Raw genomic sequence first — 18,734 nt, forward strand, 5'->3', positions numbered from 1 at the left:
TTAGAGTTTCTGATTATGCCAAGGGTCAAGCTTCTTTCATATCTGATCTGGTAGCTGACGAATCTCTTTCTGAAATCAAGGAAAGAGATCTATTCTGGATTGTATTTGCTTCCGCCGAACATTGGACTGCTCACCCAGGTGCTCACCTTGCCTGCTGGTGCAATCTGTGAGCCCCAGATTCAGGTGTCTTCTGGGGCTTCATCATAAAGCGTTGGGCTGGTTTTGAAAAATGTGATATATTTGTCTAGCCCTAAATCTGAAATATCTACAGGATTAAGAGTGCAATGACTGGCTTTCTAGTTACATTGTCTATGTCTGTACATCTCTGCCTCTAACAGGAGGAGTTTTGAAAGCTGAAGAGGGAAAGGACAGATTAAATATGGCTGGCATATAGTGATAAGCATTGGCTGATTCTCAGAGTTTGATGTGTCAGGCTGCAACTCCCATAATTCCCAGCCGGCATGGCCAATGGCCATGCCGGCTGGGAATTATGGGAGTTGCAGCCTGACACATCTGGAGGGCACCAGGTCAGAGAAAGCTGCTCTAAACCTTTTCATCCAGTTCAAAAGAATGCAACCTATTTTATGATGTTTATTTAGGAAATGCTTGACTCAGACACTTCTACCATAAAAAGTCAGCGGAAGATGGTTTGTACCAAATGCTAGTTTACGCAATCAGTAATTTTTGAAATAACACACTCGTAACCTCACTTCAGTCTCTGACTTGTTGACACACCCAAGAGGTTAGTCCTGAAGTTGAAGTGAATTGAAACCCAGCAAATCTCCCGCTATGTAATTAGGGGGTTATGGGCCATTTCTATGTAATTTCAGAATAAACAGCCATTTAAGCCAATAACATGGTCATCATCTGAGGATATGCAGAGGTAGATAAAAGCAAAGCGCTACCTGAGACAATGTGCAAGAGAGCTTAAATGTAATGAGGTTTCCTGCCTGTATTTACAAGGATTGTTGGCTCAGGATTAACAGCTCTTAGGGGTATCTAATTTATATAAACAAACTGAGGGTATATTTGTTCACCTACACTGGCATGGCCTTCCAAATGTTTTGGCCAACAACTCCCATCAGCCCTTGCTAGTAGTATAGTCAATGGTAAGGGATGATGGGAGTTGTAGGCTAAAACAACTGGAGGGCCACAAGTTGCCCACCCCTGACTACAGCTAGGTATTATAGAAATCCTAGAAACTGTTAGGCATGTCCAAGGAGAAAAGGCATTTTTTTGCCAAAGGGAGGTGTAGTATAGGAATTTGTCTCAAAAGCTGCTGACGTTTCTCTTGCTGCTGTATATGGTTGGGAAATCCACAGAAAGGATGCCTTTCCAAACTGTACCAAATGTGAGATGTCTAATGCCATGCTGTTTGTCATTAGAAGATCAGTTAAAAAAAACAAAAAAAAAAACTTCATGTCTGGATCTGTTAGAATCTCCTATAAATTCTTCTGCAAGCCATACTGCAACAAGGATTTTGACCTACGGGTTACTTTAGATTGGTGCAGATATGATCATGTAAACATCTGCTGACATACAAGCTTGTAGCAGTCATTCATGCTTCAAGCTAGCAGAATGAGCAAAGGGCTGGATGCGCCCGATCTCAGCTGATCTCAGAAGCTAAGCAGGGTCAGCCCTGGTTAGTACTTGGATGAGACTGCCTCAAAATCAGGCTTCCTGCACTGAGCAGGGGGTTGGACTTGATGGTCTTGTAGGCCCCTTCCAACCCTATGAGTCTATGTCTATGAACCCTCCCATTCACATCCGAAAGGGGTGTGCGGTAGCATTTTTCTCTCTTTGGTTTTGTCAGTCAACGTAAATAGCAAATACTAAGGATAATTCAAACAACAGTACTTGAGAGAAACCTCTCTAGGTTCTTTCTCACATGGCTACCTCAGCTTAAAAACCTGCATTTGTCTTGTTTTATCTTTAATATCTCTCTCCTGTGGATAGAAATATTAATATGTGTACTATAATGTTAACATGTATACTGATAATGCTCTTATAATAGTGAGTTCTTCTGATTCTTAAAAAAAAGAAAAGGGGGGGAAAAAACAGCTCATCCTCATGAATCATTAACTGACAGACTTGGTTGTAGGAGAGATAACTGCCTGTTAAAGCATACTAATGAAAGACTTTAGCTAGCTGTTGCTTAAGTATTTGTGAGTGCACATACTGCATTTCGAGGGGTTAGCTGAAGCTCTCCACTTATAGAATGTTGCATGTTTGGGCAAATATAGAGATTCCCCCATATCTTATTTTCCAGATGTGCTTTCTAAGTGAGGGCAGATTTAGAATGCGCCTTTACTTTTTAAGTGGAGGTGGGTATAATCCTGACCCTGGTGTGTGTGTGTGTGTGTGTGTGTGTGCGCATGCACACGTGTGCACGCACGCAAGGACAAGTTGTCTCACAAATGCTCATCAAGCACTGTGAGGGTCAGAGCAGGGGTTTGGCCCACTGGGTGCAGGTCAAGCACAAGCCTTCTATGAAAGCTTCTGACACAATAAGTGGGTTAGCTTTTATGGTGCCACAAGACTCTGGGGTTTTTTTTGGCAAAGCAAGAAAGCCTCCACACAAGCATTTAGCAGCTCAGGCCCCCACATGTAGCCTACTCCGTGGAAGTAGTTTTGACATGGCTGCAGGCTGACGCTTGAACTTTGGGGCAGTATGGTCCAGGCAGGAAGAAAACAGTCCTGTGTTGGTTCGCTGAACAACAACCAAGATTGACCCAAGGAGCCCTAGCTCAGCATTCTCCAACATGGCATCCTCCAGATGTGTTGGACTATAACTCCCATCATCCCTGCCCATTGGGCATGCTGGCTGGGACTGATAGGAGTCATCCAAAACATCTGGAGGTCACCCAGGTTGTTTACAGCAACTTTCCCCAAACTGATGCTCTCCAGATGTATTGAACTGGAAAGAACCTGTAGCAGAGTATTTCCAAGGCTGGCCATCCTGGCTGGGAATGATGGGAGTTGCAGTCCAATGCATCTGGAGGGCACCAGCTTGGGGAAGGCTGCCCTCATGTATTTACTGGAAGGTGATGAAAGTGGGAGGGTGGCCTAGTTTGAAAAGTCCCCAACAAACATGGCAGCCTTGATGAATAAATTGAGTGGCCTTGCTGGTAAAAATGCAGGCTGGTGCTGCCCACTTTCCAGTAAACAACAAACCCTTTCTAACACTGGCAACAGAAGCTGCAAACCTCACCTGTGTGCAAGGAAAGGACCATGCCCTCTCTCTTTACAAACTGCACACTTTGTAAAAAGAGCCAGTATTAGAATAGGACTGGGGAGGACTGGGTTCATATCCCCATTTAACCATGAAACACTCTTGGTGATGTTGGGCCAGTCTGTCTGTCTGTCTGTCTCTCTGAGCCTAACCTACTCCCAAGTTTGTTATGAGAATAAAATGGGTGGGGGAGCGCCATGGGCACCAGCCCAAGCTCCCTGGAGGAAAGATGGGATAAAAATGCGACAAATTATCATTCCTAAATGTATGTTTATGGTGTGGTCTGTAGGATGCCTTAGTTCACCAAGTCTGTTAAGGCAGGGATAGGCAGAAGGTAGATTGCCAGACGTTTTTGACTTCAACTCCCAGAAATCCCTGCCAGGATGGCAATGGTCACAAATGCTGGGAGCTGAAGTCCACAGTATCTGAAGATCTACTTTCTGCCCACCTCTGTATTAAAGAATATAATTTCTCATCACAATGGAACCAATTCTCTCTCCTCCCCATCCCCAGCGGATAGAATGCTGGGTTTCGGCAGAGTTCCAGTACAATTCCCACTCAGCCATAAATAGCCCTGGGCAAATTACCTATGTCTAAGACAGAAAGAATTTTACCCTCAGTCACAGATTGATATGAGGAAGAATAAGATGAGCAATGTAAAGTACTCTGCACGTTAAGGGTGTTATATAAATGTCTCCAAATGCCTTTATTCTGAGGTTAATAATGTCTTTTATGTAAAAATGCCTTTATTCTGAGGTTTACTCCCTCCTTGAGAGAGAGAGTGGTGCCAGCCTCTTTAAAGGAGGTGAAAAATCCTATCCTGGGCCTGGATGATGTTAACAACTATAGCACAGTGGCCAACATCCCCTTCCTAGGCAAGGTGCTTGAGTGGATGGTTGCTGGACAACTCCAGCCATTCTTGAATTAAACTGATTATCTAGATCCATTTCAATAGGGCTTCAGACCTGGTTTTGGAACAGAAATTGCATTGGTCACCCTATGGGATGACCTTTGCTAAGAGAGGGACAGGGGAAGTGCAACCCTGTTGATTCTTTTGGACCGCTCAGCCACTTTCAATACCATTGACCATGGTAACCTTCTGGATAGGGTGTCTGGGTTGGGAGTTGGAGGCACTGCACCGCAGGGATTCTGCTCCTACTTAGATGGCTGATTCCCAAAGGTGGTGCTGGGGGGTTATTGCTCAGTGCCTTGGCAGTTATGCCATGGGGTTTCATAGGGCTCTATTCTATCCCCCATTCTGTTCAACATCTACATGAAATCACTGGGGGAGCTCATCTGGAGGTTTGGGCTGAGGTGTCACCAATATGCAGATGACATCCAGCTGTGTCTCTCCTTTTCATCTAATCCAGGTGAGGCAGTGGCTGTTCTGAATCAGTGCCTGGGCACAGTAATGGACTGGATGAGGGCCAATAAACTGAGAGTCAATCCAGACAAGATGGAGGTACTGTTACTGGGTGCTTCATCTGCCCAGCTAAGTGATGTTCAACCTGTTCTGGAGAGGATTGCACTCCCCCTTAAGGATCGGGTTCGTAGTTTGGGGGTGCTCTTGGATCCAGAACTGTCACTTGAGGCATGGGTGGACTCAGTGGCACGGAGCACCTTTTATTGGCTTAGGCCGATATACCAACTGCATCCTTATCTGGACAGAGATAGCCTAGCTACAGGTATCCATGCTCTGGTAACCTCTTGTCTGGATTACTGCAATGTGTGGGGCTGCCTTTGAAAATGGTCCGGAAACTTCAGCTGGTCCAAAATAGGGCAGCAAGATAGTTAACGGGGACTGGCCAATGTGATCATATTATGCCAGTACTTTTCCATCTGCACTGGCTGCCAGTCCATGTTCAGGCCCAATTCAGAGTCCTGGTATTAACATTCAAAGCCCTAAACGTCTTAGGGCCAAGTTACCTGAAGGATTGTCTCCTCCCATGTACACCTCCCGGACCCTAAGAGCATCTTCAGCAGTCCTTCTTCAGGAGTCCCTGCCAAAGGAAGTGAGGTGGTGGCTACTAAGAAGAGGGCCTTTTCTGTTGTGGCACCCTGGTTGTGGAATGAGCTTCCCAGAGATGCTTGCCTGGCACCTACGTTGTGTTCTTTCCAGCACCAGGTGAAGAATATCTTATTTTCCCACGAATTTCAGTCTTTCAGTTTTTGTTTTAAATCTATTACTGTATTTTAAATCTTTGCACTGCTGCTAGGTTTTAAAATGGTTTTTACTTCTATTTTATACAGTAGTTTTTAAACTTTTAAACTTTTATATTGTATCTTATGTTGTACTTTATGGTTTTACTTGTTGTGAACTGCCCAGAGAGCTTCAGCTATTGGGCACTACAGAAAAGTTAAAAATAATAAATAGTACAGTTCATAGTAAGTCATTAGGCCTGGTATCAGTTGCATCAGCCTAATAAAAAAAACCTTTAAAGAAAATTAAGGTTCCTGGTTCAAGCCCCTGGAAGTACATTCTTGTGTGGATAGTGCCATCATATAATTTAGTCACTGGGGGGCACTGGACTTAGTTTTAGCTGGGTAGAGTCAGGAGTTTCCTATCTCTGTTCTGTTCTTGTGTGGAGAGAAATGATAAAGTCCTTGCCTAGCTTCCTGCCTGGACTTCCATGGCAGCACCATTCTTTTTATAGGCATCATTCCTTTGTGGAATGTTCTGCCACAAGATGCATTGATGGCCATTGGTTTAGATCAGGCATGGAGAACCTCTTTTCAGCCCAAGGGCCAAATTCCATTTTGAAGATGCTCTCAGGGGCTGCCTTCCCATGGTAGACAGGACCAAAGGCAAAAGGGGTGGAACTGAAGAAAAAAAATAATCCAGCATATTTTAACATAAAGCCAGTAACTAAGCTTTAGGCAAGGCATTTCAACCATTTAGAGCGGAGAAAAACTGCACAAAAGCAGGAAACTGCCAAAGGATTGGTGGCTGGGGAAAGGGGGTGGGGCCGGGGAAAGGACATGGCCTCGGGGGAACTCCAGAGGGCCAGATTTGGCCATGGGACTGAGGTTCTACACCCCTGGTTTAGATGGCTTTAAAAGAAACAATCTGTCGGTGTCCGTTAGCAACTAAATGTAACCTCCATGTTCAGTAACTGTATATCTCAGAATACCAGTTAGGATAAAGGAAGGGGAACAGTTGCCTTTATGCACTGCCAATGGGCTTCCCAGACACATGTGGCTGGCCACTGTAGACAGGTCACAAAGGACAGAAACATGTTTTCAGGATGCAAGATATGTTTATTGACAAGAAGCCCAATACATTTCGGCCTGTCTCTAATTTTGAGGCCTTTTTCAGGGGACTGTAACATTAATAATAAAACACAAATTAGACAACACATGGCCAATGGCTGGAGTGATGGGAGTTGTAGGCACCAGGTTGGGGAAGGGTGTTTTATGCCACTGGAAGTTCTTCACAAAATATATAATGGGTGGGGAAACCAGGGGAAGCCCATGTGCAGTGAAGCCACCCTGACTGAGGCACCGGCTGGAAGAGTACTCTTCCAGCTGGTGCCTTGGACAGGATGGCTTTGCCAGCCCTGCACCTTCCCCCACTGGGAAGGATGCAGGGTGGGCGAAGTGCTTAGCGCACAGCTCCCCTTCCCAATTGAGAGAGAAAGCAGCACACTAAGGGGAATTCTGCTCTTATCTCTGATCACTGATTGGATCAGGCCAAAGTTGGCCCACAGACCAGAGGTTCCCCATCCCTGTTTAAACAAAAATCCTCAGTTTATAGAAGGAAAGTTCAATCTCCCTCATATATTTGTGCTCTATGCATGGGGTGTGTGTGTGTGTATGTGTGAGTGAATGAGAGAGAGAGAGAGAGAGAGAGAGAGATTCAGATTTTGGTCAATCTGCAAATCAGTTTATACCTATAAAAGTCCACAAGAGATGGACTTTTTGTTGCAAGGTTAAATGAGGCATGTATAACCTAGATCTCCCTGGTTATCAGCTTCATCTTTTACAGAAACCCATTTATTCCCTTCTTGTTTCCATAGTCTCCAGTGGACCTTGTCCCAAAGCCCAGTAGAATGATGAGTGATGAATGATGTCACTTTTGACACTTACAGCCTGGTCAGAAATATTGAAAACATAGTTTTTCCCTACATCTTGCCTTTTCTTTAGAAGGAATTTTGTTCAGTCACGTTAGCCCTCAGTCTGCAGTTTGAAGAAGTGTCTCAGAGTTAAGGAAATCTTTCACCCATCTACTGTACTTCACTACTTAAAAAAAAATAAAATCACTTCATATGCTGAATAAATTCTGGATTGAAAGCCCACTGGCCTGCCCTGATCAGTGAAGTGCTGAGGTTTTGCTTTTGTTATGGTTCATGGTGGTGTAACAGTTGAGTTGGAGATTTTCACCTGATTGCAAGAGGCAGGAAGAGGACTGTAGTGGTTTTATTGTTTTTGTTGATTTCTGTCTGTGTATCTGGAGGTGGGGGTTGGAGAGTGAGTGGTTTTATTTGCTTCTGATCTGGGCACAAAACGGCTGATTGTCACCGAAGCATCCCTTAGGTGCGAGGCTTACTGCTAAAGGAAACACCGTGCCCTTCTAGAGGGTGTGTACCTATGAGAAACAGGAAGCAGGGCAGCAGCCGCCTCCGTGGGGAGACTTACAATTCTGATCCATGCAGGTGTGCAGGCGGCACTGTGCTGAACTCGCTCCCTTCAAGCATCTTGGCAGCCGTGGTGCTTGACATAAACTTTTTGGAACGGAGGGGGGGAAACCGTGGGCAGAGCAAAATGACTGCATTACAGCTGAAAGAATTGTCGTACTCAGGTCTGTACAGGAGAAGACGGGATCGCCCAGATAGTCTGGGTCTTCACGGGTTACCTGAACAGAAGCTAAGGTGAGTGGCAGAGAAAAAGAAGAAATTAATGATTAATGAGAAGGTCAGGGTGCTTTTTTAGGTTACAGGACAGTTTGCAACAAAAACAGAAAAAATGCAGGAAACAGAGTACAGGGAGGTGAGTTATAATAAAGTTAGTTACAAAACATGCGTGACTGGAAATTGTCTCGGAGTCCTGGAATGATCTAGGAAGAGTTAAGAGGAAGCAACTGTTTTCAATTTACTCCACTGGGAATGTTTCGCAGGAGCTTGATTATTATCATAAATGCTGCAGTAGCTATGGGAGTGACAGTGAGAAGTGTCCATACTGTTCCCCGCAGACTTTTAATCACTGCTTAATTTTCCCAAGAGCTGACAGTCTGAAAAATCAGTTTTAGTCCCCAAAGCACAATAGTATTGAAATGAGGAGAGTTCCATAACCTTTTGGGAATCCTAGAAGTGTTGATCTATAGGGTTTTTCAAATAAAAAAGTGATGTGTAATTTGTTAGATCAGACTTTTTTTAATAGGATTTTTTAAATCAAAATGCCTTGTGACAAAAGAATGCAGTAGAACCACTTTATATGACCTTATGATGGGAGAGTAACCAAAACAAATCTAAAAAGAACACCCAACCATTAATGACACTGGTTGGTTACCAAAATTTGAATTCCTTTTTAAAAGCAAAATGAGAGTTTTTTTCATTGACCTGCATTTTTAAAAGTATTAACTTTTAAGTGCAGGTTAGTGAAAAACATGTGTTACTTCTAAAAAGGAACTCGGCTTTTGGAAACTCACCAGTGCCATTATCATGCTGTTAAAAAAAATGCTGCCAAATGCAATAGTGAAGGGGAAGAGTTTCCTGTCATGCTATGACTAGAGCATTGCTTTTGTGACTCCTTTTGTTTTTTGCTAATTTAACACAGCAATACTAAACATCTCTGGAACTCTGAGCTGCTTATTTTTTATGCTGCCATTAGACTTGCCAGATCAAAAACCTTAAAAAGAAGAAAGCAGCACTATCTAGGGTATAGCAGTCATCTATAGCAGGGAACAGACTTTGAAAATAAAGCATACCCCATGATACAATGACATCTGCCAATTCAGGAAAAGGCTTAAAGGCCAGCAGCTGAACATCTATTTCCAATGTTCAAAGGTGAGTTTCATTGTTTATGTAGCCAAAAGAAGCACCATCTGTGCAAAAGAAGAAGGCATCTGCAGACTTGGGGGAAACCTAGGCTTGCAGAAGTACAAAAAATCTTTAAAACTCTTAAGAGAGGGACCCCAAAACAGCCTCATGAGGCCTGAGCAAGCTCAGTAGCGCTCATTGGTCCATTGGTCCAGTGTTGAGTTTTGTTTGGACAACAGTGATAGAAATCACTTTTTCTCTTACTTGTATGGGTAGCACCTGGAGAAATGGCTATTGGAACTTAGTCCTCATGCTGTCCTGTTCTTGATAATGCAAAATATGTCACACCATCCTACCAAAAAGGTGTGTAGCTCAGAACTGTTACATATTGAGAGCCAGTGCGATGGAGTGGTTAGAATATTGGGCAGTCCAGGGAAACCTGGGTTCAAATAGCCACAAAGTTTACTGGGCCAGGCACTATCTCCTAGCCTAACCTACCTTACAGGGTTATTGTGAGGATCAAAGTGGAGACCATATATGGCATCCTAAGCTCATCAGAGGAAGTGAGGAATAAATATGCAACTGCATAGATAAATAAGACAAATGACCAACAATGGTGCATCCATGTAATGCCAAAACATTTCACATTTTAAAATCTGTTTTATATATATTTTTATAAACTGTGCATGCTGTTGTTGGTCATTTGTTTTGTTTTGGAGTGCTGTATCATATGCATCGCATCACCTACACATTGGTTTATTTATAGATAATTATTTAGAAAATGAGAACAAATCAAGATAGGCGGAGCCTATACTTTTTGACAGTGCTAATCAAAATTCTTTGTTTCCTTGTGTATAGGCATGCTTAAAATATGTAGGTGATGCATAAAATCTTTCATAGGGGCTGTGGCTTGAAAAATTCCTGGTCTATCTTGGACATAATCTGTAGTCATATTGGTCAGTTTTTCCTACTTTTCAGCAGGCTTTCAAGGTTCTCTGCAATTTCCATTGTAGGTAACATATTAAGGACATTAAGGGTGCAATCCTATGCATGTTTAGACAGAAAAAGTTCTGCAACTCCATGCTGGCTGGGGCATGCTGGGAGTTGTAGGACTTTTTTCTGTCTAAACATGCATAGGATTGCGCCCTAAGAGTGCATACTAGAGGAGAAACTTGCAAACCCTTTGTCCATGTTGATTTCTACATTCAGTTTCTTAATCCTGAATGGCCTTGTTTGTGTCCTTTTAGATTAACTACATCCCAGTCATGAAAAGAGATGCATTTGGTCACAAATCCCATTCGTTTAAGTGGAACTTATTTACACATGAAACTAAGACCGCAGTACTCTGCATGCTTACCTGTGAATAAATCCCACTGAACTTGGTGGGACTTAACTTCTGAACAGACATGCATAGGAATGCTCTACCCAAGTGCTGTGGACTGGCTGTAGCCTGTGGTATCAGGCTACGGCCTTGTAGCCTGATTCTACATATCTGAGTAGCGTATGGCAGAAGAAAAAGCAACATGTGTCCATACAGTTAGAGCAGCTTCCTGATAGTTAAACCACAATTCAGAGCATCTCCAGCTAAAAACAATAGGTTGTATCCAGTGTGAGTCTAGCTTAAGTGCCATTCATTTCAATGGGACTACACTAAGTCAGAACAAACATTGGATACAATTCATAAATGCTGTCCCAGGGCTGGCCTTGCCCTGAGGCAAAGCTTTGGGGAATAGAATTTGGGCATCGTTAAGGGAGAATGGATTATCAGTTATTTAATGTGGGCTGTTGCTAAACTGCTGTTGGAGGTACCATTCAGAAAGTTTCATCTCAGGTGACACAATGACATGGGTCAACTGTGTCTGTAGCTCAGCCTTCCCTCACCTGGTGCCCTCCAGATGTTTTGAACTACAACTCCCATGATCCCCATCATTGGTTGTGCTGGCTGGGGATTATGGGAGCTATAGTCAAACTCCTCTGGAGGATGCCCAGTTGGGGAAGGCTGCTCTAGCTTAAAAAGGTCTCAAGATGCTACACAGGTGAGGCAGTCATGGCCACATCTTCATCCATCTCCTGCCCGCATACACTCTGCAGTTAATCTAGTGCTGCCCAGAGCCTCTTTGCATTGCCAACACAGGCTGCTGCTTTAGTGTCTCATCCCAGGCTTTGTTGCTCCGCTCTTGGGAAGCACTTCTGTACTGGGAAGTACCAGTCTGAAAGAGGTGTCTACTGGTAGTTGGTGCTCAAGCCCTGTGTTTCAATGTCGTTTCAGTGATAACGTTGGCCCTGTCCTTGAGTAAAGCACTGTTTGCTTCCAGCTCCCCCAGAGATAAAACATAACGTCCTAACTATTGCATCTCCTTTAGCCAGGGTTCTCTTACCTCCTAAGAACAAGTTTGTGTCTCATCTCTTCTGAGCAGTGTTTCCGTACCTGCACATTTATGGCACCACATGAATGCATTGGTTCTCCTTTTTTTCTTAAAAATGTTGCTGCACTGGAAATTGAATGATCCCTTTTGAAGTTCAATACGAGTTGCCACTAGCTTTGGACTTGAAAGTTAAGATGGTTTTTAATGTAGCTTCACCCTGTTATTATTATATGAATTACAGCAGTGCCTTCAGGCCTCAGCCAAGATCAAGACACCACCATTTTAGGGTGTGGGGGGGTGCATGTGCACACACACACACACACACACGCAGATTCTATATACAGTTAGTTTTTATTGCTGTGAATTTCTATTTTATTTTTAGTTTTTGCCATTTCTGATTTTGAAAGAACTACCCCACCGCTATTTACACTAGGAAATCATGACCCATGTTTTGTCTGGCTGTGGCACTGCATAAGATGTAGGATATTTCCATTGCTCAAAGGCTTGAATATCCGCAGAGTGACACACCTTTTTTTTCCTCTCCCTTGCCCTCACCTTTACCAGTACACTTTTGCAGGCATGTTGCCTAATCGTTCTTCACAAAATGCCTCTTGGTTTACTCACTAGCCCTGGGGTGCAAAATGACTGGATGTGGGGTATGCAGCAGGCAGCACATTGCGCACGCTGACTACACAGGCTGCCATGCCAGCAGCAGCAGCAGATCCCCCTTGGCCATGTTATGTTTGGCCACGCTTCACAGGAGAGGTAAGCAGGAGGCAATACATTCTCCCAACTGGCAGAGAGGAGGACAGCAGAAGGTGTGAGGCAACAAGCCCTTGACTGGAAAGTTCTTATCTCTTCTCTTACATCTGGCCAGTACATTTCACGAGGGAGCAGGCGGTGATGGGTAGATCTACCCCACACCCCTCCAAAAAGCAGCTTTGGAGTATATATAGTTGGGGAAAGTACATGGACAGGTGCCTGACAATTTGCACACAGGATTATCCCAGGATTGCTCCTCTGGAAAAACAACATCAGGCCAGATTCCGGTTTTGAGGGCCATAGGTCACAGCCAATTCCACCCGGTTGGCAAGGGTTCAACAGCTTTAAGCCAGTGTTGCTAAGAATTCTTCGAGGAAGGGAGTTACCCACCCCCTCCTCTACTCACCTCAGTTCACCCCCTGCCACTACACCCTATCCCATTCCCCAAGCTCTGGTTCTCAGCGCCAGTTGCTTCACAGCTGCAAAGGGAGATGGAAGCCTGCGAGGCAGTCCCTAGCCCAACATGGGCTTTGGCTTTCTCTGCAGTTCCAGGGCCAGGTAGCTCTGAGGCTGCAAAGGGAATTGGAGCCCATCCCAGGTTGCATGGAAATGGGGCACCTATCACATGAAGAGTTGTATAGGAGAAGGGATTTTGGTGGGTGCAACTTGCCATGCAGGGATGAGGAAACCTGCCCAGGCTAAAGTTCCCTCTTCCACACTACCATGAAATCTAGAAGAGATCTGTGCTCTCCTGTTGCACCTGCTGATCCTTTCTCCCTCTCCCCCTCTTTCTCTTTCATTCCCTTCCCTTACAAGGAACGCTCACCTTAGACCAAAGCAGCCTTCCCCAACCAGGCCCCTTTCAGGTGTGTTGGACTGCAGCTCCCACCATGGCAAGGCTGAGCTATAGCATGACACTCCTTCCAGATCCCATCCCACTCGTTAAAAACTAGTGGCTTATGCCACTCGTAGGGGGGGGGGGTGCTTAGGCTGAATTTTAAAATACATTCCTGAAGAAGGTTTTGTAGCCATTTCACCATGCAAGCTTCCAATAGATGAAACCGTTTTCTCTTGTGCCCCATCAGTTCAGAATTCTGTTAATATCAGGGTCGGACCTGTATAAGTTAGTTGCATTTCATTCCCATTTTAATCACGTTTCCCATTTTAATCACATTGATTTCAATGGGAGCCCAGTTTAATTTGTAGATGAAAATGTTTATAGATGGCCTTTTGGCCATAAGGCCCTCAAGGCGGTATATAAAACAAATGTTTAAACTGTTTAAATCGCTACAAAGACTTAAAACAGAACACTAAAAACATCCAAAAGAATAAACTGAGCTATCAACCCTTAAAAACCAACCAATGCTCATTGGAACAGGAATGTCTTTACCACCTGTTGGGAGCTAATCAATGAAGTGGTTAATCTAACCACCCTAGGGCAGGAGTTCTAAAATCAGGGTGCTGCTGCAGAAAAGGCTCTGCCGTACATTCCCACCAATCTAACCTCTTTCGATGGTGGGACATGTAACAGGGCCTCAGAGGAAGATCGTAAGTTCCAGGCAAGTTCATATGAAAGGAGGCGGTCTTTCAGATGTCCTCACCCCAAGTGGTTTTAGGGCTTTATACATAAGAACCAGCACTTTGAATTGGACCCAGAAACAAGATTAGAAGCCTGTGAAGCTGATGTAGGAGCAGTGTAATATGGACTATAAAGCACACATCAGAAAGCAACCTGGCTGCAGTGTTTTGCATCCGCTGAAGTTTCCAAATGCTCTTCAAGGGCAGCTCTATGTAGAGCAGATTGCAACAGTTCAAGCACTCTTGGCCAGGGCTGCAACCTGAGCATCCAGGAGCAAAGCCAGATCCAGGAGCACTCCCAAGAAGAGTTGCTGATCCTTCAGCGAGAGTGCAGCCCCACCCAGAACAACTTGTACTCCCAATCCCCAGTGGGCCGAGCAGTAATCCTCCAGCACCATCTTCTGGGAACATTAAAATAACTTAGTCTGGATCCAACCCATAGCTGCTTCTTTTTAAATTGTCATTGGTAAGGACTCTATTAAAAAAAAGAAAGACAAATGGGAAAGTGTCTGTGTCTTTCACAGTGTATTTATTTCATGTGCGTCCCCTCTGTCCTTGAAAGAGTGCGTTTAGTAAACCCTCTCAATCCATGTTCCTTAAACAACTACTGAAACCTGTTATCGGTCATCTAAAAGATATGAACTAGCCTCAGCTAGTCTGCTTAAGTTTTGTTCTTGTAAACAGTGAGTTTTCTCATTCATTTTGGCCTGTTCAATGGGATATCTCTCCACGCATGCTCCCATTTGAATAATTGGCACAGTTTTAAAAGCACAATGTAAACTCACATGTTTTTATGGCGGGAGGTGGGGGGAGACTTCTTAGCCAGTCAGGCATATATGGTGCTTGGAGATAAAACTTCCTAAATACTGTTTCTGGGTGAACGTAAACTGAAACATGGCTCCCTAGGTCTTGGCCCTGAAACCTCTTTTCCAGTGCCAGCAGTCAGATCTGGAATATGTGAAGAAAATAATGCAGAAGAGAGCTCATTGGAGCATATACTGCATGCCTTTCCTTCACCTCTGAGCAACCACACAAAGTGCCTATGTGTTTCCAGGCATGCTGAAGTTGCGGCACCTGGCATTTCAAGAATTGGGTGAATTGGGTGACACTGGGTGAATGATTGCCATTATACTTTATATCATCCTGTCGGTGTACGTGGCACTCTACAGCAGGAATAGGCAACCTAATGTCCTCCAGATGTTTTGAACTACAACTCCCATCATCCCTGACCATTGGTCATGCTGGCTGGGAGTGATGGGAGTTGCAGTCCAACACACCTGGAGGACACCAGTTTGGGAAGGCTGAGATGCAGCATAAGTGTGATGACTGTTTTCTGCATATTCATTTTGAAATGTTATTTGCCAGCAGTATAGTGAGAATATAGAGAGTTGACTTGCAACTTATGGTCATGGTAGAGCCCAGACAGGCCTGTAACTATTGTATCGCAGCCTGCTTAATGAGATTAAAAGCTAGCATGCTTAGCAAACTGTAGCTGAGCCTTTTTGAGACTGTACCGCTTTGTCCTGCAGGTGGGGATACATATTTTTATGCTCTCCCACTGTTACACCACTTTAAAACAAAAAAGTGGCTACTACACCACTTTGAAACAAAAAAGACCCCTTCCCTGCACATAGAAATCCAGCACCCCAGAGAGTAAGCTAAGCTAGAATCTCTTTCTCTCTGATCTGCTTTATTTTCTACATGCAGGAAACTTTTCCTGGGGTGAGTGGGGGGAGGCCTTCATAAATGCTATCCCTAACCTGCAGTCTGAAGAGCACAGTCCAGGAAGAATTCCATGATGTGGTTTTGTTGAATTAGGTTTGGCTAGAATCCATACATGGAGCCGCTCAATGTTTACCTCTGTGCAATCTCTGTCTAGCGTTCTCAGGCAGGCGCAGACAGAAACTGTCTACCAGAGGCAATGACTAAAAGGGCTGTTTGCACCATCTGTACTGAATGCAATTAGGGCTGCATCACGTGACAGTGTTGCTACACAGATTTCACTCCTGGATAGGAAAAAGCACATCATGGCAGCTATTCAGCTGCATGGGACAAACACATCTGCACTCCCATCCTGTAGCCCCTCTCCTTGGCACTCACAATTAAAGTGTCTCTTTGAATGTCTTGTCTTCCAGCTCGCTTTTTGATGCATAAATAAAAGTTCAGCAATGTGCAGCCAAGTACTAAACATTCTACTCAAAAACAGAATTGAGGCTTATTCTCAAGTAAATGGGTATAGGGTTGCACTGTCAGTGGGCTGGATGCAGACTTAGGCATTCTTAGAGTGGACCTGTTGAAGTGAATGGGAATCAGTAGTCATGATTAACTTAAATTCCATTGATTTCAATGGGTTCTCTCTAAGGATGACTAACATTGCATTGGATCCAGATCCTGGCTGTGACATTGGTCCTAACTTCCAGAGGAGTAGCTGCATTAGTCTGTTGCAGCAAAAACATCAAGAAGTTTTGTAGCATATTAAAGACTAACAAATGTATTGTGGCGTACGTTTTTTCTCTGTGTGTGTGTGATGCAGTGAACTCTAGCCCACAAAAGTTTATGCCATAATAAATTGGTTAGACCTTAATATGCTGCAAGACGCTTTGGTACTACACTTGAGAGTTCAGTCTTCATTAGTTCCCCTAAAACTACTTTTTAACTTAAATATGAGAACTGGATTTTTACTAGTGGAGGGCACAACCATTTTATACAAGATACAAGATGGAAGTAGATCCTTATGTAACCAAAAACATGCTCATTAAAATAAATGTTCTTTCATCCTCTGTTTCATCCACTGTTTGCTTACAGAGGGAACTCTTGGGGACTGACATGCTACTTAGTAAAGGAGTCAACACTGCCCCCGCTACCTTAGCTGAAGGTCAGTCTTCAGCATGGTATCTGCAGTGGAGTTGTTACTATAATAAGAATGTAGCTGAGAGCCAGAAAGTCTGGTGTTGACAGTTATCCCAACCGTATAAGGAACTTCATGGACATACGAGAAGTCCTTCATGGCAGGCTGAGTGTTTGGTTTGGTCTGGTCAGGGTATTAATTATAGCTACTGGATGAACTGTTCAGGTCATTGTCTTAAAGTAATAAAAATATGTTAATATACTCAGCTGAAGCAGAAACACTTCTACAATTTCTTCTGTATGTTTATTTGTATGTGAATTGTTTATTCCAAGAAGTGTGCCAGGGTGAAAATGCTATTTCATGCTTTAAAACAGCCTTTCCCAACCAGATGCACTGCAGATGTTTTGGACTACAACTCCTGACCATTGGCCATGCTGGCTAGGGCAGACGGGAGATGAAGTCTGGAATACATGTAGGACCCCAGGTCGGGGAAGGCTGCTTTAAAAGCTGCTAATTAAAAGGAGGGAGAGCCAAATTCACTGCATCGTGACAGGCTGAAGCCCAGCCCAGTGAACTGAGCCAGATTCTAGCAAGGAGCCCAGTTTACACACACAAGCATTAAGTTTCTGCACCTCACGTGTCGCAGCTTACTTGGTGTAATGATTACTTTGTTATAAGCATAGATATTCCTAGGCAAAATCCTAATGGAAGTTGCAAGGTCTGCGAGAGCTGAATAGATAGAAAGACTGCAGAATAAGGAACATCGATGCTCTCTTAAGGCAGGCATCATCAATCAGTCTGTCTCTCACTTGTATGTTGTGCTTCGCCCAAGGAGCTTGTGGATTATTCTGGTTTATCCTTGCAAGAATACTATGCGGTAGTTTAGTTTAAGAGACAGTGACTTGCCCAAGGCTACCAGATATATTTTGCAGCTGAATGGGGATTTGAACGTGGATCTCCCCAGTCCAAGTCCAAACAAAACACTGGTTCCTGAACACATTTATTTAGAAGTAAATCCCACTGAATTCATCTGAAGTGGCTTCCAAGAAACTGTGTTTAGGACTATAGCCTTAATTTCAGAAACTCACCTTAATCAGTTGCAGGTTTTTCAGATTCATGCCACAAATGGCTTGTGATTAGTCACGTGCCTAGTTCCTTGTCGGAAAGATGATAATTTCCAGTCATCATTCACTTTGTAAACTGACAGAGGCTGCTGCTTTTTGTCCTTCTTAATTACCAGTGTGCCAGAAACAGCTAAAAGGTACATATGGGTAGGTGGGCTAGTAATATCTGAGGACTTACTTGCAAGGCTACCATATATTTTAAATGTCTGGGCCCTTTTCATCTCTGTCTTAGTTGTTTCAGTGTGCTGAGAACTGCTCTGTTTAACCAATATTTATTTAAACCGTGGTAGAAAGCTCCTTGGTTTTGCATCGACAAGTTAAGTTACAGTGCAGCCTATTAATCTCCTCTGCCATGACGCCAGGATAATTGTTTCACACACTCCCGCCATAGAAAAGGTGTTAAGACCATTTTAATCTGAGGGTTTGTGTGACAGATAATTCGAGTGTTTGGCATGTTGGGCTGGTGGGTGGGATGAATTGAGGGGAATGCTGAGAAGTCAAGATAATGTCTTTCTTGTACTTAAATCCCAGCCTTATGTGGGGGGCCCAGAAGTGTCTCCCATCCAGTCTTCTTTTACCCCATAAGCTTCAGCAATGCTGCAGTGTTGGGCCTTCCAAGACCATTCACTGGACCCAAAGAGAAAAGAGAGTTTCAGTCCATGGCCAAAGTACAAAGTATGCTAAGCATGCTACTTGAAAATGGGATTAGGACCTGCCACTTCAGTTTCTCAAGAAAAAGTAGCTGTGGAGAAAAGCCAGACTGGGACTGCGGCACTGGGAATGGAGTTAACTCTTTTCCTTCCACCATTTTACTGCAGGAAATCCCCCCTGAAACTGCTGTTTTCTCCC

General features: G+C 43.9%; 1 protein-coding gene across 6 annotated transcripts in view; it reads left to right on the forward strand.

Moving 5' to 3' along the window:
* The window catches only part of LIMS1 (LIM zinc finger domain containing 1), a 105,674-nt gene that overhangs the window by 53,289 nt on the left and 33,651 nt on the right, over positions 1–18,734 (forward strand). Inside the window, exon 1 of one of the 6 annotated variants that reach the window (XM_084844506.1) lies at positions 7,735–8,100. The exons of the other annotated variants lie outside the window; for them this stretch is intronic. Within the exon in view, the coding sequence (XP_084700632.1) occupies positions 7,820–8,100 (281 nt within the window). The 5' untranslated portion in view covers positions 7,735–7,819. Of the gene's footprint in view, positions 1–7,734; positions 8,101–18,734 lie in introns of those variants that run through there. 6 annotated transcript variants of the gene reach the window in all.

The sequence above is a fragment of the Heloderma suspectum genome, chromosome 3 (assembly GCF_057233095.1).
Source record: "Heloderma suspectum isolate Gila_16-S chromosome 3, 16-S_ref, whole genome shotgun sequence".
Lineage (NCBI taxonomy): Eukaryota > Metazoa > Chordata > Lepidosauria > Squamata > Helodermatidae > Heloderma > Heloderma suspectum.